Raw genomic sequence first — 27,500 nt, 5'->3', positions numbered from 1 at the left:
GTTTGGATAAAATGAATGTAACTTTAAAAACTAACCTTGTAACCTTAAAAACAGGGCGGGGTAATTTGCTACACAAACACGTTTCGGCATTTTGATAAGCAAATAAAAGTTATCTATGTGATGCAATGTTTCCAGCAGCACCTGAGGCATGATTGGACGTTAGGGCAATTACAGCATATGGGATGCTGAGGGCTGTGTAAGGGGTGCTGAAAACATCTAGGCTACCATATAGGCTACAGTCTGAAACGTTATGTTTCCATTTCTCTTCCTGCACGTCTGCCTGCCCTGGATATCTCCCTCTGTCCTCGTTTCCTTCAATGGTATTGTCTAATACCTGTCTAATCTTTTGAGTCCAGCCTGCATTTCCTTTTCCATTGCTCTGGTCGGCATTATACTTTTGTGTACCCTTTCTGTTCCACCTCCTTTCTTGACCTTTATTGTACTATTTTGAACTTGTGTTCAAAATGCTGAGATATTCTCCACACATTGACTGCTCAAATTGTCAAAAAAAGAGAGAAATAAAACTCTTTGAGGGTTAACAGTGGTAATGGTGGTGGCACTGTTTCTGTGTCTGAGTCTCTGGTGTTACAGTAAATCAAAGCCATGGCCCTGCCGTGCCTCAAGAGGTGGGGCACTTGTTTCCTATGCGGCCGACCCGGGTTCGATTCTCGGCCCGGGTCCTTTGCCGGCCCTTCCCCGTGCCTTTCTCCCAACTCGCTTCCTGTCACCATCTGCACTGTACTGTCATGGATAAGGTCGAAAAGCCCAAAAAATATCTCTTTTTAAAAAAAAAAGCAAAGCCTTGTGTGGCGATGCGGTGCAGTGACATGGCGCATTGCCTGCCCTGCCACATGATGTCACCTCCCCATGTGCTGGAACAGGCCGCCATGTGGGATTAGCACCAGCAGGGGGGGCAGGTGGACACAGCTGCCAACAGCGGGGGACTGACATTGGCTGGCTCAGCTCTACACACACCTGTGCCATGGGAAGGATTACAGAGGAAGCGGGGAGAGGGAGAGTGAGAGAGAGAGAGAGAGAGAGAGAGAGAGAGAGAGAGAGAGAATGTTTGGTTGACAGAGCTGAGGGGTGGGTGCAGATAAAAAAAAGTGAAAGAAACAATGACAGAGATGGACAGAGACAGAGATGGGGAATTGTGGGGAAGTGACAGAGGAGCACAGTGGCGAGAGAGAGAGAGAGAGAGAGAGAGAGAGAGAGAGAGAGAGAGAGAGAGAGAGAGAGAGAGAGAGAGAGAGAGAGAGAGAGAGAGAGAGAGAGAAAGTTGTACAGAGATAGGGGGGTAAGGGAGCAAAGAAAGGACAAGGGTGGATCGAAAAAGAACAAGAGACCAGAACAGAGATAGTCCTAGAGATTGTGGGTGGCGGGCAGGGCAGCAGGGGGGTTATGGGTCCACAGATAAGAGCCAGAAGGCACTGCTAATCTCTGCATTAGACTGATAAAGTCAGATACAAACATCAGGCAACAAAGGTAGAGTAGCTGCATGGTGAGCCTCCAACCCTGCATCCCCTCTTCATGAAAAGACCAAAGGAGGAAGACACTATGGCGTACTGTAGCATGCCCTGACCTGACCACCTATTGATGTAGGTGCTGAGCTGGGCTGTACCCAGTCGACTTGGCATCACCCTACCTGCCTGGTTAATCCTCAAACTATGAGTGGTGCAATAACGTGGCAGAGAATACTCACTCACTCACTCACTCACTCACTCACTCACTCACTCACTCACTCACTCACTCACTCACTCACTCACTCACTCACTCACTCACTCACTCACTCACTCACTCACTCACTCACTCACTCACTCACTCACTCACTCACTCACTCACACTAGTGCTGTGTTGCATGTACTGTGGCCCCAAGGAGAGAACCTTTGCATTAGTCTGTAGTGTACAGTGTCTACAGTATCCCACCCTCATCACTTCTCTTCTCCTCAGTACCCTGTGTCGGGAAATAAACAGCAGACTTACTGTATAAGCACACCACTTGACATTTATTCCAGACGATATTTCTTGCAAAGGCAGGACAAAAAATTGATCTTAAATATGGTATGATAGGCATTGGGTGTGTGGGGGTTAGAAGTGATGGAAGTAAAACACATGGAGGTGGCAGATGGGCCTTATGTAAAATGCAGGAGGAGAACTCCCCGAAAACCTGCAGTGCAGGCAGCTACGCTTACAATGGGATGGGAGGGCAGATTGGCATGCTAGCCACCAGGGGTGAGTTTCTCAAAAGAGAAGTTGTTAGCCTGTTAGCAACTTCGGTAGTTGCCAATGGGAAAATGCATTGAAAACAACCAAGTAGCTAATGTAGTAAGCAACTTTGCTTTCGAGAAATCCACCCCAGATGTGGTACTGGCTTTACCGTGGCAAGGTGAGTGAGATAAGCAGAAAGAGAGAGAGAGAGAGAGAGAGAAGCCAGTGAGATTGAGAAGAGAGCCAGATAGAGAAAGAGAGACAGACAGACAGATGGTGTCACATAAAGAGATAGAGGGAGATATGAGCAAATTGACAGAGAAGAGGAAAGCAATTGAAAAAGAAGCAAGGCAGACAGAAGGTAGTAAAGGAGAAAGGGAGGGAGAGTGAAATGGAAAGAGGAGAGACAGAGAGACAAATGAGGATAAAAGTGGAGGAGTGAAAGAGGGAGATAGATGCAAAGAAAGAAAGAAAAAAAAGAAAGAAAGAAAGAAAGAAAGAAGGAAGGAACGAAAGAAAGAAAGAAAGAAAGAAAGAAAGAAAGAAAGAAAGAAAGAAAGAAAGAAAGAAAGAAAGAAAGAAAGAGGATAAAGGAAATAAACGAGGAGAAGTAGTGAGAGAATGAAAAAATTGGAGACAAAGACAATCTTTTCACCTGTAATGAGCCACCGTGTCTCATCATTTTGTCTGCACAGTATATTCACTGTTCTATATCTTTAGACCAAGGACAAAAGGGAGTGTACCAACACACACACACACACACACACACACACACACACACACGCACGCACGCACACACACACACACACACACACACACACACACACACACACACACACACACACACACACACACACACACACACACACACACACACACACACACACACACACACACACACAGGAGCACACACACAGGAGCACACACACAGGAGCACACACAGGAGCACGCACGCATGCACGCACACACACACACACACACTCACACACAAACAGCACACACACAGCACACACACGCATGTACTACACACACAAAACAACTTTGAACAAGTACACATAGAAATGCACACAAATGCACAAAAGCCTACATATACTGTAAAGTGAACAGATGTAGCCCATACCAACAAATACACTTTTACAGTACATGTACATACAGTCACATTCAAACACACATGACCACAGGTACATAAACAGTGACACAAACACACACGCACGTACGCACGTACGCACGCACGCACGCACGCACAAACGCACACACACACACACACACACACACACACACACACACACACACACACACACACACACAAAAACACACACACACACACACACACACACACACACACACACACACACACACACACACACACACACACTGTGCAGTGCATACCTTGAGAAGGCATCATCTAAACCGTCCTCCACATCCTGTTCAGATAAAGCACACAGAACACACAGCCACTAATCAATACAGACAGATAGATACCGTTTACAGATCATACATTACATTACATTACATTACACGCTTACAGTAACTGACGCTTTTATCTAAAGCAGCTTACAGATATTACAGTAACGAACAGGGTGGGGATAAATGCCTTGCACAAGAAAACTTCATCCATGGAGGGAGGAAGAGATTGGTGAGGGTCGGGGTTGAACCAGCAACCCTCTGATCTGAAATCCAACTCCCTAACCAGTAGAGGTGTCAAAATGAAAAGTAAAGTTAAAAAAAAAGAAAGAAACACACATTTTCCTTCCACCACAGGTAACTTCTGAGAAACCAGTAGACCTGTGGCTTACAATCAGCTAACTTGGCGATGGTTGGACTAAATTACAGTTTTTGCCTAGTGCTTGCACACAATTTGCTAAATTTGGCTCATAGAGTCAAAACTCTACACACAAGCCAAAAACTCTCAACACTTGGAGATAAACCCTGCACATATATGCCAACATGAAACTCTGCTATCAAAACCTTAACATTGCCAGAAAAACTCAACAATCTTTTGTCAAAACCTCACTTTCATGTCAAAAGACACACATTAGCACCAAATGAGAAAACAAATTAGATCAACGTGAAAACAGTTGTCTACTTTATACAAAACACAGGAGTCTTTCTTTTTGTACCAGTCTATTCAGACTCACAGAATGTACATCTTCACAAGACCCCAAAATTCAATACTGTACATTACACAACTGCACCTTACAGTACAGGACATTAAACTGAAGCAAAATATCTTAAACAGTACATCACTCTCAACACAACAGTGTGTATGTGAGCTTAGTGTATGAAAAAAAAAATTGTGTAGCCTATTACGTATATTCACACATTTTCAAACATCTAAATATAATATAAATATGTGGTTGACGTCAACATGCTGTAATGAAAAACATAGTCTATATACTTTTGTTGTTTGGGTGTGAGGTATGAGGTTTGCTTACAGTAAAGAAACGAAGTACAATACATTTCCAGACACAATATGCAGCTGACATCTACTATTAGGTGTATGTGTATTTCTACAAACTATCATGTTCATCCCTAACATGTGATGATGAAGATAACAGGCTACTCCTGCCATCAGCGTAGGTTCTACAGAATGTGAGTCAGTCACTCATGTCACTCCATATTCTACTCTTTAATACCGTTGTGCTATTTGTTGTTTTGTTTGAGTGTAGGAAGGTGTGAATTTAGCAAAGTAGCCATCAAAGTAAAACAAATGAAAAATAAAATAAGTGCAATGTAATATAAAGAATGCAACTTTGTAACTGGCAGAATAGTGGTTCATTTTGAAAGCATGTGTTTTATTGTCGGTGCCTAAATCTTGTCATACATTCAGTGTGTTTTGTTTTTCTACCGGATGTGTTTTCCCAATGATATGATGAGTGTTCATTTTTTAATGGAGTGTCTTATGAAGGAAAAAGTGTGCAGTGACCATGAGCAAGTGTGTAGCATAAAGCAAAACGTGTGTTGCTGAATTGCTGCAACAGTGTTAAGCAGCACTTTTGTTTAAGGTACGGCACACTGTGTTTAAGTTATGTTACCAACAACTTAACAATATGCTATTTTTGTCTAAGCATCAGCCTATAGTGTTCAAGCAGTAGGCAAATACTGTAATAGTGGGTGGGTTCTTCTTAGGTGTTTAGTGTTTTTCAGTAACAACACAATCTATCTACCTCATGAGGTACAACGGAGTAAATGGTGCAACAGCTATGTAATATAGTGCTACTTTTGAAACCTCTGCTAACCAGTACACCATCGCTGTCCCACAACACACAAAACACTACACTCATACACAAAACTTTCACAACAGATCAGATTGCTAGAAATAGTTACAAATTATTAATTTCAATAGGCCTGATTCATTTTGAACTTTTTGTAAATCACTTAGGCTAAGTAAAAATGAATTTTCATCCGCATTTCTTCCCACATCTCCTTACACAAAAACATGAAAAATGTAATCCCTCTAGTTGTTTCCTCAAACATAGTCCGTCCCCCCACATTTGGGCTTGCATGCCCACCCACGGGGACCCCGGTACGAGTCCGGCCTGAGTCATTTCCCGATCCCGGTCTTTCTGTCCCATTCTCTTCCTGTCACCATCTTCGACTGTCCTGTCAAATAAAGGCATAAAAAGCCCCTAAAAATATATTTTAAAAAAACATAGTCCGTAGTAATTCCCCTAGCTGTTTCCTCAAACGTAGTCAGCAGTAGTCAAAACAATGCAAAACACATCAGGGAGCAAAACAGCGTGCCCCGATGGAACAATCAAAATTCAATCCAATCAGACACAAGCAATTAAATCCACTCAACAAGATCCTATAAGGGGGCGTCGAGGCGTGGTGACGCCAAAGTGGCTTAATTAGAGAGCACACTTGATTATAGTGTAGAAGGATGCAAGAGGAGGGGGACTCCGTGGCTGCCAAACTTTTTTTCAGCGAGGACCCCGTTTTGGACTTATGAATACTTAGTCTTAGTTGTAGTCATAGACTCAGCCTAGCAATGAATTTCTAGCAATATTAGTGGACAAACTATATATGGAAATCAATAGTGGCCTAGGCAGCTTTTTTGTACATAATATTCCAGTAATAGTCTATCCGCTAATATTGCTCGAAATCAACAGCAACATACAAGTGAATACTGTTACAACCAAATTAGGGAATTTAGCCGTAAACCGGTGGATTTCCCGTATTTATGCAATGTCTCTTTTTGTGTGCGACCCCACTCCCGGAGCTCTGCAAACCCCCCTAGGGATCCTGACCCCCAGTTTGGGAACCACTGCCACAGCTAGTGGTACTTCAGGGACACAGTATCATGGAGAAAGCAGACAGGAGTCGCCCCCTAGTGGCTTTGCTGAGTAGTTGCATCCAGATCACTTGAAGTCACTGTCTGCCACTTGCTCACGTCTGTATATGTAAACCCAGCAAGGTCGGCGTGGCGCTTTGATCGGATTTTAATTAAAAAAGGGGTCATTGGGTACACTGCAGTAGGACATAATCAAATAAAAAACGGTCTGCAAATAATGTGTGGGGAAAAAGTCTAAAGATCATGTCTGACCTTTGTGACAGTGTCCTTTATTGTCATTGTAAATGTTTACTGACGTTTTAGTAGTGCTCAGACAAATAAAACACCTAAAGGATAATAGGAGGACAACTGGATTGGCTTCAGTGTCCTTGAAGGCAACAGTGAATTGCATTACACATGTAAACTCGCCATGGTCTTGCACATTCCTTCAAGCGCAAATAACAGGAGAATGTAAATAGCTGCTGTAATTTAGGTAGTGTGTGTGTGTGTGTGTGTGTGTGTGTGTGTGTGTGTGTGTGTGTGTGTGTGTGTGTGTGTGTGTGTGTGTGTGTGTGCGCGCGCACGTGCGTGCGTGCATGTGTTTGTGCACTTGTGTATGTGGCAGGTATTGCTAAATTGATAATGGTAAGGATTGAGGAAGCATTGCATCAACTAGATTGATTTAATGAAATTGAATAACTGGAGAGATGTGCGTGTGTGCCTGCGTGCGTGCGTGCGTGCGTGCGTGCGTGTGTGCCTGCGTGCGTGCGTGCGTGCGTGCGTGCGTGCGTGCGTGGGTGCATGCGCGTGTACATCCGTGAAATGTGTACTGCTATTTGTGCTGCCCATGGCCTTGTCCAATAAGGGGCCTCATGGAAAGGCGATAACGACAGTTTGATTGAATAGATTCAACTGACACGATTGGCACTTGACTACGTACTGTATATGCCAAATGACATGAAATTTGTATCACCTCATAAACAGCCATGGGCAATTTTAAACCACACCTTTCCTATGAGAAGTTGCATAGATGGCCTCCAGACTGTCTCACTTGTGAGAGCGTTTGGTGTTCACCAGGCAAGTCTTACCCAGGAGTCGTGTTTGATTGGCCGCCTCTTGGTGGGGTTGCTGCGCGGCGACGGCGAATGGAGGGAGGTGGACAGGAACGGCTTCCGCAGTCTCTCGGCCAGGCTCAGGGACGGCACCTTCTCAGAGTCTGCAGAGACGGGAGAGCTGGGGTGAGTCTGCGTTTGTCAGTGTGTGTGTGTTCCGTGCGCGTGCATGTGTGTGAGTGTGCGTGTTCCTGTACATGAGAAATAGAGAGTGAGAGAAGCAGTGTGTGTGTGTGTGTGTGTGTGTGTGTGTGTGTGTGTGTGTGTGTGTGTGTGTGTGTGTGTGTGTGTGTGTGTGTGTGTGTGTGTGTGTGTGTGTGTGTGTGTGTGTGTGTGTGAGTGTACGTGTGTGGGGTGTGCATGTGTGTGCCATAAATTAATGTGTGCGTGCACGAGTGTGTGCGGTGGTGGGTGAGAGGCAGCAAATCCAGATTGGGGGTCTGGGGGGTGGAAGTGGGGTGGGAAGTGAAAGGGGTACGGGTCAAATCAGGAGGCATTCTCCCTGACTGCTCATTAGCAGCTCATGAATAATTCAATAAGGTCCCTAAGGAGTACCCTCTCTAGCGCTCCCTCTCTCTCTCCCTCTCTCTCTCTCTCTCTCTCTCTCCCTCTCTCTCTCTCTCTCTGCAGTGCTGTGAACCCGCAGAACCTCCCCTCTTAAAGTTATGTAACTGGCAAAGAGGAAATTAGCAGTGCTCAGTTTTACGCTGGATATCACCTCTGGCAAAATGCTGCAAGAGTCAAACATGCATACAGGACAGCAGAGCAGTCATGCAGTAACTTCACTTAGGATATTATATTATATTATATTATATTATATTATATTACATTATATTATATTATATTATATTATATTATATTATATTATATTATATTATATTATATTATATTATATTATATTATATTATATTATATTATATTATATATTGTATTGACTATACAGGCTTGTTGGTATGAGCATGCAGTAAGAAAAAGGACCTACATTAATTCAAATATAACATATCACTGATTCTTGAGAAAGTGGCTAAAACAGGTTGTAATCTCGAAAGAAAAAAACGAAGTGAATTACAAAATAATATGGTATATCCTCGTAGACAAAGGTCTTGGCTTTTCAGAAATGCACAAGGCCAATCTCCCCATTTTGATTTTTTTTCAGAAATCAGGTTTTTCTCCGATCATACCTTGTTTTTTGTCAACACCGTCAGACACAATTTAAAAGCAATAAAAAGTGTATTGATTTGGTTGCATATGTATCTGGAGTTTTTAAGTGATTGTGTGTGTTTTTTGGTTCACACATACGCCTTTAAATGTTGAAAATTCATTTTCATTCTATTTTAATACGGCTTCATGTGTTCTAATTTAAAAATATGTGCTGTCAGACAATGCTTACTTAATGCCTAAATAGATCAAACAATTTTTTGTAATTTCACAAATATTCGTGTAGGCTTAAATTTGCAATTACTTTGGTAATTCAACAACTCCAAAGGAAAATTTTGTAAGGACATTCATTTAAAATGTCCAAAACTCCTTCTTACGGCGGTGACTTAAGAACTGACGGTGGTGACAGTAATCTGAAGGTGGTGAAAGTGACCTAATTATTACCTACATTTAGCAAAATAAATAGCCCTCTCAAGTCAATGACATCTAGCATAAACACTTTATTTTTGTGTGTGCACAGTATGTTTGTGCATGAGTTTTTTCTTCATTTGTTAGATACTCTAGGAAGTAGGCCTAGATTATTGAAAATGTGGCATAAACAGGTTTTAAGTTGTTCAAATCCAAAATATAGAGGTGTATTATCATAGATGAAGGTCTTGGCTGTGCAGTGAATGTATTGGCCAAGCTCCCCATGTTTTACATTTTTCATAAAATGGGCTCTTTCTTGGTTTTGTCACCAGCGTCAGACAGAATTAGAAGTAAAAAAAATATGTGTACGTGAATTACTTGTACAATTCAACATAATTGTAGATACTTATTGGAAGCATATTCTTAAAACTTGTCAAAAACATGTAAAACACATGCTTTTTTGTGAACTACACCAGATGTCACCACCGTCAGGTTTTGTGACAAAAAACCCTCCAAATGCACTTCAGTGGAGGCTGGAGTATAAGTTTGGGTCACAATTATTACTAACATGTCTGGTAATGTTTCATTAACCAGCACAATTTAGTAAAATATGGAACAAGATGATGAGCGGAACAAAATCTGACAGTGGTGACATCTGACGGTGTGAGACAAAAAAACACTCTTTTACATATTGTGCATTTTTTGCTCACATTAGCCTCTTCGTTTTCGCTCTGTTTCTTAGGGGCTTCATGCCGCTTCTGAAAATGTATATAATTAACATTAATGTAACATAATACTATTAAACCCCCCGACGGTGTTGACAGTTTATGGTTGGGACAGTACCAGTGTCCAAACAAATTAACAAATTGAGGCAAAATTAGTAAACTTACAGGAGCTTCAGTGATGGTGAAGTATTCAGTAGAGCTAAAGGTTTGAAAAGGGGTCCAAAGTAATGACAATGACCTTGTGCTTACCTGATTTTATTGTCTTCTTTTTTTTAAAAATCTGACGGTGGTGACTAATATGCTGGACACACTTTGAGCAATCAGAAAATAGTAGTAAATATTGCTTTACACGCACTATGTGCATATCTGCAGAACCACTTCAATATGGACTTTCACATCAGGGTGATATGTAAGGGTTAACGTTCGGCGAGAAGGTCGCTACCGTGGAATAGCAGCACGACAGAGAGAATCTTTAGACCCCGACGCGGAACGGAGGGGTCTTGTTCTCTCTGAAGTGCTGCTATTCCACAAAGCGACCGACTCGCCGAAAGTTAACCCGCTTATTATATGGATATACTTAAATGATTCACACATGGCGGGGACATTTCTTTAGACCTATTTAATGTTAAGATTGTTGCTGCGCAAAACAAAACAGTGCCGTTGTGGAACACCGCTAGGCAACAGCTAGGTAGCCAGGACAACAGGTGTTGTCTATCACAGCAGCTGATTAGAGTGACAAAAGACCGGACCCCCTGCGAAGTGATATGAAACATTCGCTTTAGCCACTGACTTGTATACAAGCCAGTGGCTTTAGCAGTGAACGTCTTGCCATTGACAGCGGTAGCCAGGACAACGGGTGCTGTCTATCACAGCAGCTGATTAGAGTCTTGTTGAAAAGTCGCTTTAGCAGTGAAAAGTCTTGTTGCCATTGACAGCGGTCTGTTATAGACCAACCCGTCCGTTATCGAAAAATAACAGACGTGCGAACGTTGGGGAGCCCCGTTGAAATGAATGGAGCATTCGACCGATGACGTCACAACCATATAATAATATTCAATAATATCAGTGATTTGTACATTTTAAGTCAATTGAAATGATGATGTCTGTCCTTGGGACAGCTGTTTTTACAGGGTGTGGGCAGGTTTATAGCCATAAAAAGTAATAAAATTACACTTAAATATTTCAAACGACTGTACATTTGTGTAACAGACCCCTGGGTCTTTACCTGGATTCATTTTGTTCATGAAAATGTAGTTTATTTTCAACAGAATTGGCAGTTTATTGCAGAGACATGTTTTAGCCGCTTTCTCAAGAATCAGTGATATAATATAAACAAATAATTTCCCATTTGTATATACAGTATATTAATAATGTACACATACATACATAATGAGGACCCTGTCAAAAACAAGATTTTCATCTCAAGGGGCTATCCTCTGGTAAAGAATTTGAACAATATGAACAATAACAAAATAATTAGTTTGTTTGGAATATTCTGTGCATGCTGGTGCACTTGTTCTTTATTCAGATATTCCAGGATCCAAGGGCTAAGTGTTGCTATATTCAGTGGGTGCTACATTACATTACATCATACTACACTGCTCAAATGATTGGACTGACTAACAACGGAGGATATGAATAATGCTCCAAGTTATGGATAATAATAATGATGATAATAATAATAATAATAATAATAATAATAATAATAATAATAATAATAATAATAATAATAATAATAATAATAATGTTTTAGTTCATACAACAATCATGCATGCAGCTGAAAGTGCTTGAACGGATTGACAAGGACATAAACATTGGCTTTTCCGACTAATGTCTATGCCAAGAGGATAACTCTGGAGAGTGAATAACCAGTGCCTCTCATCACTCTCACCAACGCACAAGGTGCCTTGAGGTAACCTGATTATCATCGACTTTCAAATCTCTTCGAGACTTGGTCTGACTTAGAGCATAACAATTAACATTTCTCAAACCGCATGGTTGACCCTCCTCCCAGCTTGGTTTGCTACTAGTCGAGGCCAGAAAAGGCTGTGCCGAAGTTTAAACCTAATATTTTCTTAGTACCAATATGTCTCTGCTTCAATGACATCACTGCTTTGAACACGCCTCTACGCAGGGCTACTGGAGCTCCTCATAGTTGATTGCTTCCCAACAAAGTGGGAAGAAGTAGAGTTCTTCGGAGGTTTGAAAGTACTTACATTGCTCTTGACCTGACAAGCAACGCCAAAGGTGTTGCGCCACTAGGAGGACAGAGCCTGGTTAGCCTTGAGGTCCCACAATGCATCAGTGGGAGTGTTCTTATTCCTAATTTCCTTCTCAGTATCCGGCTGACCTACAGTGCGAAATTGAAATAATTCTGGACAAACACATCACCTAAATCACATCTAGTAGGCCAGTGATTTTCAACCTATGGGCCGGGGCCCACTGGTGGGCCCTGAAGGTATACCAAGTGGGCCTTGAAATAATATTCTAAAAATCATAATCACATGTTGGTGTGTGTTGCTGCTGATTTATGTGAGTTTTACTCGTAATCGGGTCAGAGGTGGGCCCCGAATACGTGTGACAATTTCGAGAGGGCCCCAAGTTGGGAAAGGTTGGGAACCCCTGTAGTAGGCTATAATGTATTAACAAGAAACTGGTAGTTAATTTGGAACAAAATGATGTGTACTGTATAACACTCGGCTTCTTCCCCTGTGCTTAACTTGTGCTGTGTGTGTGTGTGTGTGTGTGTGTGTGTGTGTGTGTGTGTGTGTGCGTGCGTGCGTGCGTGTGTGTGTGTGTGCGTGCGTGATTATTTTTATGTGATGAGTTAGATAAGGGACACAGGGAACGTGTTTCAGTTGATATGTTGCAGCATGTGTTTCATTGTAAGGCATTAGATTTGTATAATGTCTGCAATGTATTTGCACCTGAGGCACAGAAGAGAAGGAATAATGTCTGTGCTGTGGTGTGTTGTGGTGTGTTGCCATGGTGTGTGGGTTGTATCAACATGGTGGCTGCTGCGAATGGGGTTGTCAAGTGTCTGCATTTGAATATTTGTTGGGTACGGTGCACATGCGGCACAGTGGAGGTGTGTTGATGTTGTCATGATGCAGCTGTTTATGTGTTTCGAATAAGACTGGCTGGGTGGCGATGTGTTGTGCTATTATGGTGTCCGTTCAGCAAGGCATTCTACAAAGCTGAAGCTGCACAACCTTTGGGAGGATAGTTGGAGTATGTAAAGACTTTTAAAGAAATAAACAAACTATGCCCCGATTGGAATGGATAGATTCTCAGAAAAGGCTGAACCAAAAAAATGGCATGTCGTCAGGTACTGAAGAGTCAAGGGAATTCTGTTAGAATAGAGTTCGCAAGTCTCCTGGAAGCATGTCGTTTTTCTTGTTAGCATTTAATGCCATGATGGTCTGTAAGCTACTGACAACACTCGTGACAACACTATTTTGATCAAATGAATGTCATAATTGCATTAGACAGGGGATAGAAAGATTAATTTATTATCGTTATGTTTTGTCTAATAAAAACATCTATGAGGTTGTGTTGTATATTTCGTTATTGGGGAAGGAATGCAGGGACACATGAATGTCGCCTGCTAACGGCCCTCATATTTTTGTCCGACGTAATTTGTCATTTCATTCAGCACTGGGATTTTCTGTTACATCCAGACGTTGTTCAAATGCTAATCCACCGCATATTAAGTGATGTCACTCACGTGTGCGTTCTTGTGTTGTTTTTGAGTCTGTAGGCCTACCTGTGGTGCAGTGTGGGTGCGGGTGTGGATGTGTAAGCCTACCTGTGGTGCAGTGTGGGTGCGGGTGTGGATGTGTAGGCCTACCTGTGGTGCAGTGTGGGTGCGGGTGTGGATGTGTAGGCCTACCTGTGGTGCAGTGTTGGTGCGGGTGTGGATGTGTAGGCCTACCTGTGGTGCAGTGTGGGCGCGGGTGTGGATGTGTAAGCCTACCTGTGGTGCAGTGTGGGTGCGGGTGTGGATGGGGGTTCATCTCTGTCTGGGGGTTCGTGTCTGAGCAGGAACAGCACATGCGCGCTTTCTTTCCTTTGTCTGAAAGAAGGAAGTTGAATATTGCTGATTAGGCTACTACACATGTACTGAACATTACTGAGCCTGTTCTAAACCATGTTAAGCCATAACAAAGATAAACAGTTACATTTATCACTGAAACATGTAATACAATGAATGATGCAATACTTTGAGTGAAAGTCATGTATTCTTACATACAATTTTTTTCTCCAAAATAACGTGCATAATAGAAAATGCCTATGTTAGTGCATATCCTCAAATTAACTAGGGGTGTAAGTAAGTGAATAATTACACCATTACAAGAATGCATACATTTTGTCACTGACTGATAGAAAAATTGTATCACCACTTTCTTATACATCTTAATGTCTTTTTTCAAAACACTTTTTTTCATAATAAACAAATTTTAAATCATTTATCAAACTCATATAGCCTACTAATGGAAACTTACCAATTATATTGATTTAGATTTTAAAAAATAATAATAAATAAACAAAATTCGCTTCTTTGGAGATATGAGGTGTCTGCCGGACAGCAACGATTTATTTCCACAACAAAGTTCAAATCAGTCAGTAAGCACTTTCTGAGTGTCCTTCTTGTGTAAACACCGCTCACCTTCTTGTGCGATTTCCCAGAGGTCTAGAGCGACTTTGAAGGCCTGCGCTACGGTGAGTGTGACTGCCTGTGCCTGGGGACACACAGAAGATGAATGTGGCTCCACATAATTCCATTTGGATAGATCACACATACTCATACACGCACACACTCGCGGGCACACTCACGGGCACGTGCACACACGCACACGTGCACACACACACACTCACACAAGCACTCATGCACTCATTTTTTAGCAACAGAAGGAATGAGACCACTGCATCACTGCATTTACTGCATGCAACAATATGTGTGTGTGTGTGTGTGCGTGCGTGAGTGCGTGAGTGTACTGTCCAATACATTTTTACTCTCTACTGTCTCTACTGGACTGTGACGTGACGATTGAAAAGTCCTCACCCCTATCATGTGCAGTCCACTGCTTTATTAGGACTTTACCTTTTGTCTTCATGCACCTTAAGAGGATTCATGTTCTTTGTTGAATATTGATTATGTCTTAGTTCTCTCTACTCAGAATAATGCACTCTTCATTAGCCTGGTAAACCAGAGCCACCCGCTGGGCGCCTACATTTTTCAGCTGCGAGTGGGTCTGGCCTCGGATCTGAGAACGTTTTGAACACTGTGCCCTGAGTCTGGCAAAACCAATTACAACGCAGAGATTTGTTTTGAATCAAAGCGGGCGGGGTTTTGAGGGAGTGACGACGAAGCTTGCAACACCGTTGGGAAAGCACATCAATGGCAAAAATCGCAGATTGGTCAGAGCGCCGGCACGGTTTGAAAAAACAACAGGTTGTTCTCATCAGCAATTGTCCGAGGTATCATTCATCGGGGCCAGACTAAATTACTCCGGTGTCACATTTAGACTGGTTTATCAGGCTAACTCTACATCATAATACTATGTCATAGAATTAGCTGTCAACATTCATTCTTGGTCATGTTCATCTCGTCTACCTCAACTCACAGAATTATGTTTTTGTACAATTGCCTTTTTTTTCTGTAGTTCCTCCCTGATTATTACCTGTGTTATGTGTGTCTTGGGCATTTTGTGTATGTATTTAAGCTACTTGACAATTTCATTTCCTGCAAGGGATCAATAAAGTTACTCTACTCTACTCGACTCTATGCTGCGTTCCACTGTGCCATTATCTCTCGTCACGCTCGCACCCTTACACTGAGGATGGCCTGACTGTGAACGAAACGTTTGCACACTTCCAGTTTACCTATTGCCGCGGTGGGGAAGCTATGTCTCGAGGGACGTTTGCGGTCCTTGAGGCTGTTTTATTCAGCACCAGATGTAATTTTAATGTTATGTAGCTTCATATGAAATATGACATATTTTGTAATGGAATCTCAGGAAATTTGCAATACAATTAAGTTATATTCAGTAGACCTAGAGAAGGTGGGGTCTGTTTTAAAGGTGACTGCCTTCAATATAGGCCTGAAGTGCAGGGGGAAAATCCTGGTTTGTGTTCATAGTATGGCCCCTCAGAGGACTTTTACGGCCATCGGATGGATTTGAAGTGGCCCCTCAAATGAAAAAGGTTCTCCACACCTGACCCTACACACCCACCAGGCACCAAGTCCAAAGGCGCGATTCATTCATTGGAAAGTATCTTCACCGTCACAACCACTAGATGGCGCTACACCATTGTAAACCATTCATCCCTGTTCCGCCACTAGATGTCAGAACGGTAACACAATCTGAACTGCCTGCCGAACTTGATCTTCAGTCTGTCCCAGAGCAGTCCCATTCCCAGTCCTTATCACACCCATGCGCACGCATGCACACACACACGCACACGCACACACACACACACACACACACACACACACACACACACACACACACACACACACACACACACACACACACACACACACACACACACACAAACACATACACACACACAGTCTCACTCACACACAATCACAGGCACACACACACACACACACACACACACACACACACACACACACACACACACACACACACACACACACACACACACACACACACACACACACACACACACACACACACACACACACACACACACACACACCTGCACTCAAGAAAATCCCATCCCCCGGCCAGCAAGCTACTGTATACCATTGAAGGGCAGTGGCATCACTCACTGAAGGGGGTTGGGGATGTGGATGATGTTGGGGGTTGGGTTGAGGGCAATTATGGACAGCACTGTAATAACACACAACCAGGGCCGGATTAATGCACAGGCTAGATATAGCTGCAGCCTAGGGGCCCCCACCTTCCAGGGGGTCCCCAGTTGGGAGGGGGGGTCTATATGATTGGAGAAATGTAACAAGGTGCCGTATTGACAACTTAAGCAGGGCATACACTGTGCGATATTTTCACTTGTGGGTCTTAAGCTTCTGCTCACACTGCACGATGGAATTTCACTGTTTAAAACTTCACAACTCACGACTCACGTCCTCACACTATACGAGCCGACAGTCGGATGCGAGCGAAATGCTTCCACCGTACGACGCGACAGGCATGTTTCCCCGGTCTGCAGAGGAGGTAACATGCGCACCTGAGGTGGAGATGAGGTCGCGCTCAACAGCGAATCGCACGGCCCTATTAATTTGTACATGTGAAGTGTCAAATCGGGTCGTAGCACTGCTTTAACTGTGCGATTTACGCACGAGCCACGACCAGAATTTCAAACCGTTTTGATTTTCTTGCGACCCTGCGATTGCACGCCCGTGAGGCGAAATCGCTTGTCCTTACCCCATGTACACTGCACGATGAGAGACTCACGATTGACCTGCGATTGAGCAAGAAATCGGCCCGACTCTCAAAAAGTCGTGCGAGTGCCAAATCGGGGCAAAATCGGGGCAAAATTCGCACAGTGTAAGCCCAGCTTAAGTCTGCCAGCTACAGTTGTAAATCTTATGAATACTCCTCTTGGTTTGGAATTAAGACGCCGGCGTCTACTGTTTATTATTTTGTTATGAAATTTGCCTTCCGCGGGGGCCTACAGCAACCGGTAGCCTAGGGGCCGCAGGCCTCCTTGCTCCAGACCTGCACACAACAGTTCAGTGAGCCACATGACAGTGGAATGGATGGGACTAAATTACTCAACGGCGGCCATTGATTTCCTTTGTGGTTCCAGTGGCTCATAAAGTTCATGACGCTGGACTGTTTGAGATGTTGATACCGCCAGACAAGGCTGTAATACTCCCCGGCTGTTATTATTATGGACAGAAATGTACAGACTAGAGTGGCAGAAAGGAGCCATGTCTCCTTCACTAAAATGTGTTTTATCAGAGGGAGAGAAAAAAGATTTTTGTCTGAATTATGTCAGGAGCATGTTTAGTTTTAACTGCACGGTTTTATCTTGACACCTATTAAATAGATTACACATTTCGCACACTTTGACTTTATTTTGACTTCGAATACAGTAGCTAATTAAAAACAGATATCATTCAGTTATTACCAACTGACATTGGCTATGCTTGTCTGAGTGGGTGCATGTTACATAAGATCCACCAAAAGTAACAAAAAAACATTTGTTTCACCATCAAGGAAGAACCAGTGCGGCATTCATAACTTGCTTTGCTGTTTGTTATTTTTCAGCAGGACTAGTGTTGTTGAATGGAGGTGTATGTGTGTGTGTGTGCGTGTGTGTGCAATGCATGTGTGCCCTCTCTACAAAAGAGCTGTGACAGCTGTGACAGCTTGTCACTCAATTCAATTCAATTCAATTCCAGTTTATTAGAGTGTTGTATCACCATGAACATGGTCCTGAAACACTGCAATAAGATATGTCATGACAATGATGTAGAGCAGGCACAGATGAGATTGACACAATTAGAAACGCAGGGAAAGAACTCACTATTTTCTTCTTCTGACAGAGGAAGGCGTGGCACTCCAGCGTCTCGTTGAACTGGCTCTGGGAGACGTAGGCGAACACCTTGTCCTGCGTCTTGTCGGCCGTACAGTACGAGATTCTGCAGGACAGAGAGATTTGACATCTAATTAGTTCCATTTTCCAGACGTGATCACTGATGAGCAAAATGCATTCATTAGTTTACAATCCAAGGTGACATACAGAAATGACCTTGTTTTGTTCAATTCACTCAGGTGATCATTCCACCAGCCAACCACCTGGCTGAACAGGTAAAACCAAGTCATTTGGAATATGGGGCACTGGATTGCAACTAATGAATCCATTTTGTTCATCACTGTTCAGCCAGACACATGTCCAAATCTACACAAGATAGACAATGAAATACACACCAAGACAGACCTAGCCTCGCGCGCCATCCTACGTACTTCCGCCAAGACACTTGGCTCCGCACTACGTCTGGTACCTGTCTTCTGTGGAGCGATGTTGACCGGTAGGATTTTCACCGGTGTTCTGACAAACGGTCCTACATTGTAATTTTATCCTACGGTAGGATGTTCTGTCAGACATGTCTGTTAAACACTCCTACATCGCCATAGATAGACGTCAGACATGTTTGTTCAACAACTTTTAAGTTAAATCCTGATTTTTCCGAAAATGTCCTTCCTGCTTCCTGCAATCGCGTCAGATCAAACAAAGTCCAGACCATGAATACGAAATTCAAATGGTAGTATTATGGAATGGTCTGGACCAGGCTAAGACAGACCAGGACAAACAAGCAAAAACAGAAAGGCAAAACAGTTAAGAAACAGAATATGCAGACATTTCATCTGAGGCGCTCTCAGCCTGGATGTGTAGATGGAGAGTCTATGAAGACGCATTCTTCTAGGTAGGGGAGCTGTCAGGACCACTGCCAGAGGGGTGGGGTGGGGGGGAGCTGGGGGTATATGAATATTATAGCTCACAGTAATAGTATTGCCTCTGTAAACCTGTAATTTTTCATGGGCTGCCTTGTATCCAAGTCATGTTGGTGAGAGGACATTTTTTTAAATCCTGAAGGAAATTAAGTTGTCAAGGTCCAAAAAAATAAGTGCAATTGCTTATAATTTGCTGTACGGTGACCTGTTTGAAAAAGAGTAACGAAATTTAAAAGAGTGAGAGACATGTACCGACTGAGGGAAATGTTTTGACCAAAAATGTTTTCGCTATCAACCTTAGGCTAAAAGCCAATTCAGCTGAGCGTTTTGCTAAAAAGTGAGTTTAAGACCTAATCAAACTACTTCCACTGTGTGCTCCTGCAGCTATGTGCTGGCTGGAATTGGCTTAGTATCCGATTGTTACCAGACATACACAAAAAAAGAAGTAAAGCGGCAAAAAAATATATACAAGACTAGTGCTTTGAATTTGCAACATGGCCTATGAATGTGTGTAAAGGTGAGAAATAAGGTGAACACAAAACCTCATAATGAATCCAAAAACTAAACTAATCAATCAATAAATACAACAAAGAAAAATGCACATTTAAAATTCCAACCTTGAAAGCAAGAATAAATATAGATTTTACAGGGGGAATGGGGAGCGGGGGATGGGGCTTTTTAATTTCATCCAGTTAAATTGATTTTAAAGACATACGCTGTCACTGTGGCTGTACACTGACACACACACACACACACACACACACACACACACACACACACACACACACACACACACACACACACACACACACACACACACACACACACACACACACACACACACACACACAGTCAGTCTGTCACCCATTCCCTCTCTCTCTCTCTCTCCCTCTCTCTCTCTCTCTTTCTCTCTCTCTCTCACACACACACACACTAGGACCCCCACACAAACACTCTTGCTCTCACTCTCATTCACACACACGCATGCACACACGTGTGTACGCACGCACGCACACCCAGTGTGACTTCAGTGCTACCATTTTGACACATTACATAATTATAGGTTAATGCATCAGTTCTGCTTCTGGCACCGAGGTGCTTGCAGTGCATTAAATCAGCAGCAGACAGCAGGAGAAAAAACAAACCAACTCAAGCAGCAACCCTGCGATTTGTAAAAGCAGACAGCTGCCACAAACGCCCGCCCGCACGCACGCACACACACCCACACACACACACACACACACACACACACACACACACACACACACACACACACACACACACACACACACACACACACACACACACACACACACACACACACGTAAGAACCCACCAGCAGACAGACACACACACGCACACACACAGACACACACACAGACACAAACACACACACACATCCACACACACGCACACCTATGTTCGCACGCACGCACGCACACACACACACACACACACACACACACACACACACACACACACACACACACACACACACACACACACACACACAAAACAATCAGGCAAAGGAGAGCAGCAACCCAACCCAACTTGGCAAGAGCAGACTGCTCAGTTCATCCAGCTGTCTCCCTGCATCAAATAAATGGAGTCTCATCTACAGCATGTCTGACACCAAGTGAGGCTGCTGGGCTACACCACCTGCCTTTAGGCTGCATCACCCCGCCAAGGCAAAGAGATGTAGCTGGTGGAGACTGAGACTGTAGGAGACTGGTGGAGACTGGATAGAAGTCTCATCTATGTCATCTATGTATGAGACCAAGTGAAGCTGCTACACCGCCTGCCTTTAGACTGCCTCATCCCACCAAGGCAAAGAGATGTAACTAGTGGAACACTGACACTGAGGAAAAAAATGTCCAGGAAGGAAGTTGTCATGATCCCAAATATACTAAATGACAGAATACTGTAGCTGCTACCATAAGGGTTGACTTAGACTTCGACTTAGACTTTATAGAAGCTGTTCTCAGATGCTTTCCCCTAGCTCAAATTCTTATTTTTTATTTTTATGTTTATTTTATTTTTTATTTTATTATTATTATCATTTTACCTTATGTTTTATCTTAATGTTTTAAATGTTCTTTGACTCTAATTTATTTCTTCCTTCGTTTATTCCTTCTTTCTTCCATGTTTCCTTTCTTTTTTGCATTTGTTAATCTTGTGAAGCACATTGAGTTGCACCTGTGTATGAAATGCGCTATACAAATTAACTTGCCTTGCCTTGCCTAGACGATTTCTTTATTGTCCATTAAACTTACATGAAAAGGAAAATTTGCTACGGTAGTGGCACAAAGACACATAAGGCAAACACACATTGCAGTCAGCATAATAAAGAATAAATATACTGTATATATAAAAATGGCAAGATAAAAACTGTGGAATAAAATCAAATCCCATTACACTGTCCATGTCACTCGATTAAACATTAAAAAACATTTGAACAATGGTAGAACATGGCTTAATGCAATCTAAAGTAAACAATCAATTGCAATTTAAACAATCAGTGTAAACAGTAACCATGAACCCAGAGTAAATGTATTGCCTGAAGGTTTCTATTGCAGGCTAGTTCCGGTGACAAGGCCACATAGGATGTGTCATCCTCCATGCCCGGAGGTCAGAAAGTGGCATTGATTCAGTTCACTCATGCACTCAAGCCTACAGTATAGCTTTGTGGTATATACGTACATATCCATGGGGTTGTGTGTATGTGTGTGTGCTAGTTAGTGTGTGTGTGTGTGTGTGTGTGTGTGTGTGTGTGTGTGTGTGTGTGTGTGTGTGTGTGTGTGTGTGTGTGTGTGTGTGTGTGTGTGTGTGTGTGTGTGTGTGTGTGTACAAATAAATGTATTATGGACACAGGTTACGCTCAAAACTATCATTGATTTCCTGGCTCTGTCAACTCAGTGATTGCATTTTAGATTGAAAACGAACCATATCCTCTAGGTTCACAGACACACATACACACAGGCGCACAAACACACACACACACACACACACACACACACACACACACACACACACACACACACACACACACACACACACACACACACACACACACACACACACACACACACACACACACACACACACACACACACACACACTCCTCTCTCTCACACACACAAAAAACCCACACAATATATAAACATATTCTATACATACTGTATTCCATAAACCACACACACACACACACACACACACACACACACACACACACACACACACACACACACACACACACACACACACACACACACACACACACACACACACACACAATCATTGCACATACACACAGGCACAAATGCACACACACACAGGCACATGCACAAACGCGCGCACACACACACAAACACACACACACACACACACACTCACGCGCTTGTGCACACTCTCCCGGTTCCACTTGAGAGGGTTCTAAGGGTGTGTGATGCGAGGGGGCTTTAGGACATGGAAACGTGAAGAGGCGCTGTCAAACCTACAGCCCCAATTATTTCCTATCACGCTACGTTTCAACACACATGCGCACACACGCACGCAGAGACACACGCACGCACGCACGCACGCACACACACACGCACGCAAGCACACACACACAAACACACATCAAATCCTCATCCATTTTGTGTGTGCATAAGAGAGCTAGGGAGTTATGTGTAGGCTTACACATGCGCACAGATAAAATTGGATGCATGTGCCACACACACATGTCCACACACATTTAATTGAAAGTATTGTATGTAGATTGATGTGTTGCCCCCACCCCTCTCTCTCGTTGTATTACACACACGCACACACACACACACGCACGCACACACACACACACAGGCACACAAGTGCGCGCGCACACACACACACACACACACACACACACACACACACACACACACACACACACACACACACACACACACACACACACACTGGCAGAAATATTTTTAAACTCCTGCCAAACACAAAACGCCAACAATACAGAAGTAATTATTTCCACTTTCCGTGGGATCATCCTCCTCATTAAGAACAACTTCTTCACTTTATTTTCCCTTTCTTTTGTTCAAAGCCTTTGAAGAAGCCTAATTGGAGTCTTCACACAGCTGGCTATAGAAAGATCAGAGGCAAAAAAAAGAGGAATGATCAAAGGGCATTAGAGATATACAGGTGTGGGTGGACCGGCTGGACACACACAAAGGATCGATGAGAGAGAGAGAGAGAGAGAGAGAGAGAGAGAGAGAGAGAGAGAGAGAGAGAGAGAGAGAGAGAGAGAGAGAGAGAGAGAGAGAGAGAGAGGTTCTGAGCCCACCCAGGGCCGCGAATCAGTGAATGGTTGAGAAGTGTGTGTGTGTCTGTGTGTGCATGCCTGCTCGTGTGTGTGTGTGTGTGTGTGTGTGTGTGTGTGTGTGTGTGTGTGTGTGTGTGTGTGTGTGTGTGTGTGTGTGTGTGTGTGTGTGTGTGTGTGTGTGCATGCGTGCCTGCTCATGTGTGTGTGTGTGTGTGTGTCTGCATGTGTGTGTGCGTGCGTGCTTGCGTGTGTGTGTCTTCTCCAACATGGCCCTGAGGGAGACGCTCCGGAGATGTTTAGAGATCCACTTCAAAACCAAGGGCCTGGGTAATTAGCTCCATCGAGCCCCGAACGGGAGACAACAACGGCAGCCCTCAGATCTCCCCCTCCAATGACCAACGTGTTGCTCACCCATCTCCTTAACGCCTGACCCACATAGGGAAGCTTCACTATCACATGCACACACACACACACACACACACACACACACACACACACACACACACACACACACACACACACACACACACACACACACACACACACACACACACACACACACACACACACACACACTCACTGACACAGACAAATACAAACACAAACACAAACACAAACACACAGGCACACTCGCACACACAGGCACACGCGCACACACACACACATACACACACACACACGCACGCACGCACGCACGCACGCACGTACGCACTCACTGCCTTGCCTCATCTCTTCTCCCTCCCCCCGGCTCATTTGTACCATAAGTCTGTGTTTTATTTTTGTCTGTGGACGAGTATCTAAATTACGCCTTGTTTAAAGCTAGCCTCAGGGAAGATAGCTCTTTGGCCTAAATACACGCACACTCAGGCAAAAACACATGCACGCGCATCGTGCGCACACACACAGACACACACAGGAAGATGCACACAAAGGCAGACAGACAGACAGACAGACAGACAGACAGACAGACAGACACACACACACACACACACACACACACACACACACACACACACACACACACACACACACACACACACACACACACACACACACACACACACACACACACACACACACACACACACACATCCAGAGTCAACCTTAGCCCAGCAGAGTCAAGCACAGTGGTTAGCCAGCCTGGAGGGAGGTAATCCGTTTAGCCACGGTGTCACTTCGGGTAAGAGATGACGGTGACACTTTTAACGAGGTGATGAAAACACTGTAATGCGCTTGCTAAACAATGCCACCCTGCTAATTACAGATGTAATTGCATACTTCATGTGGCTTCATCCCACTCTTGCACACATGTGGCTTAGAGGCGTCTTCACTCATATGCTTGTCTAAACTGCTAACACGGGGCCGCTGTGGCGCAGCGCGCTAAGCCCCCCACATTTGGGCTTGCATGCCCACCCTCGTGGACCCCGGTTCGAGTCCGGCCGGGGTCATTTCCCGATCCTCCCCTGTCTCTCTGCCCCATTCGCTTCCTGTCACCATCTTCAACTGTCCTGTCAAATAAAGGCATAAAAGCCCATAAAAATATATATTTTAAAAAAATAAATAAAAATAAACTGCTAACACTCCCTCCCTTCGCTATCCAGGGCCGGATTAACATACAGGTTAGACGTGGCTGCCAGGGGGCCCCGACAATTGCATAAAAATCTATATTTTCACAATTGCGTCAAGATAACGTATTGAAAATGTTGCCTGCCATATGAGTGTTGAATCTTGTTAACACTCCTCTGTACATTTGGCATACATGTCATCCTTAATTCCTTGCTTTGAGTTATGACAATGTCTATGTAATATTGTTGCAAAAAATGCCTTTCGAGGGGGCCTACAGCAACCAGTAGCCTAGGGGGCCCCGGCCACCTTAATCCGGCCCTGTCGCTGTCAGCACACGAATCTATTTTTCCAGACATCCAGGGGGTATGACACTTGATGGTTTTGCTGTGGGAGTGATATGACGCTTGCTTCACTTCATTCTGTTTCTTTCCCTATCCCTCTCCTTCCTTCCATCCTCCTTATTCATGCTCGATCCAGGTCAGCTGTGAAGAGTTTCAGCATGAAGAAAAAAAATGAAATCGTACTGCCTTTCTCACAAGCTGCGTATTTTTCTCCCCGCTGCAGAGACACACGCGTCAATGGAGTGAAAGCGGTTGATGCGAGAAGAAAGTGCTCTCCTTGGCAAGAGTGTGCGCAACGCACTTCTGTAAACGCATGAGAATGAGGAAGGGGGAAAAAAGGTGGTTTTGACGAGGACAGACATGCTGGTTGCAAACACATCTGGAAGACATGAGCTCGACTCCCCTTAGTCAAACCAATCTTCCGCTACATAAACGATGTGTCAGGACGATCGCTGCAATGGAGCGGGAGAAAAGCGTACAGCACAAGCTAATTCATACATGCTTCACACTCCGAATGGGAGATGCTGTGAATATGAGAAAAAAATGTTCCTGTGATCTGTCAGTTTTAGTTAGCATTTGCATAAACTGAGGCTGCGTCTCGTTCTCTATCTCCATGAGTGCATCTTAATATGCGACCTTGCCTCCTCCACTTGCCTCCTCCACTCGCTTCTCGTCATGATGACATCACTGACAACAGCATTATATTTCAATATCTTGCAAAAGCTCAATTGTAGAGTCTTTTTCTCGTTTGCAATTGGGATGGTGAATGAAAAACAGTCCCTCAAAAGTTGTTGTGGCTAGGCTGACAGCTGGGAAACTTTATCGTTTTCTCCACGGAGGAGGGGCCAGGAGGCAGGTCAAGGAGACAAGCGCAAGTGGAGGAGGCAAGGTGGCATATTAAGATGCACTCCATATCTTCCCAAACTCCCTCCTCATCTTTACACATTCACCTTTCTTCATGTTTGTTTTCAGACAGGGATGTTGCCTCTTAACTTCTCCAAAGGTTTCTCTTTAGTCGCCCTACAGGTTGACTGTGTTTTGCCGCAGAACATTTGTTAACCAGGTCATGGGAGGTTAGCAGAGATATGTGACTATCATAATTCGAAACGGTATATGTGTTTCAGTTTCGTATGAGATGTGAAAGCCCATACAAAATTCTATAGCGTTACATGGAACTTAATAAAAGTGGGAGGTGTTTTGTTGTCAAGATGGCCTATAAAGTGCTAGGAGAAAAACCTGGGTTTAACCAGCCTGCTCATCTAAACTAACTGTGCCATCACAGCAAACACATGGAGACTGGCAAAGCAAATTCAGATGTGCCTTTCATACAGTTACAAACTGATGAACTGCTGAAACATTTTTGAAAACATAATTTGAACGCTAAAAAAACAACTAAGTGTTGCAGTGAGTTCTCCATGCTTCTGGATGGCACTGCTAATGTCATGCACTGCTAATGATACTCTCTGCTTCTCTCTTCTTTTCTCTTACTTTTTATTTTTTTATTTTTTCTCTCTCTTCTTCTTCTTTGTCGTCTTCTTCTTCTAGACTGAAAATATCTTTATTTTGCATATTAAAGCTTGCTCTATACAGTATTTATAGGACGTGACACCATGACTCTGCCAAAGAGAGGTCAGGCCTCTAAGGAGGAGGAGGGCAGGCTACCCACATAGTCTATGGGCCAATGTTGCAGCCAGGGAGGAAGCAATCCTGTTACAAGACATAGAGAGGGGATTTTTAGGCTTTATGCAACTGACTACCATGCAAATCATATGACAGTAAGCCAGTTACTGTACCTTTGAATAACAGAGACAGAGAGAGAGCAGGGGGCTCAAATACATACGATTGTATGCACACACACACACACACACACACACACACACACACACACACATGTGCACGCGCGCACACACACACACACACACACACACACACACACACACACACCAGGCTTGTACGAAATTCC

At 43.6% G+C, this 27,500-nt stretch overlaps 1 protein-coding gene across 1 annotated transcript in view; it reads right to left on the bottom strand.

The window, feature by feature from the left end:
* The window catches only part of si:dkey-71h2.2 (low density lipoprotein receptor adapter protein 1), a 99,113-nt gene that overhangs the window by 15,169 nt on the left and 56,444 nt on the right, over nt 1–27,500 (bottom strand). Inside the window, exons 4-9 of the mRNA XM_063222650.1 lie at nt 18,408–18,522; nt 14,554–14,626; nt 13,901–13,959; nt 13,612–13,628; nt 7,570–7,714; nt 3,598–3,632 (exon numbers count right to left, since the gene is read on the bottom strand). Coding sequence (XP_063078720.1) covers nt 3,598–3,632; nt 7,570–7,714; nt 13,612–13,628; nt 13,901–13,959; nt 14,554–14,626; nt 18,408–18,522 — 444 coding nt within the window. The remainder of the gene's footprint in view (nt 1–3,597; nt 3,633–7,569; nt 7,715–13,611; nt 13,629–13,900; nt 13,960–14,553; nt 14,627–18,407; nt 18,523–27,500) is intronic.

This window comes from Engraulis encrasicolus, chromosome 18 (assembly GCF_034702125.1).
Source record: "Engraulis encrasicolus isolate BLACKSEA-1 chromosome 18, IST_EnEncr_1.0, whole genome shotgun sequence".
NCBI classification, from domain to species: Eukaryota; Metazoa; Chordata; class Actinopteri; order Clupeiformes; family Engraulidae; genus Engraulis; species Engraulis encrasicolus.
Note: the sequence above shows the minus strand (reverse complement) of the source record. Positions and strands in the feature narration are given on the sequence as shown.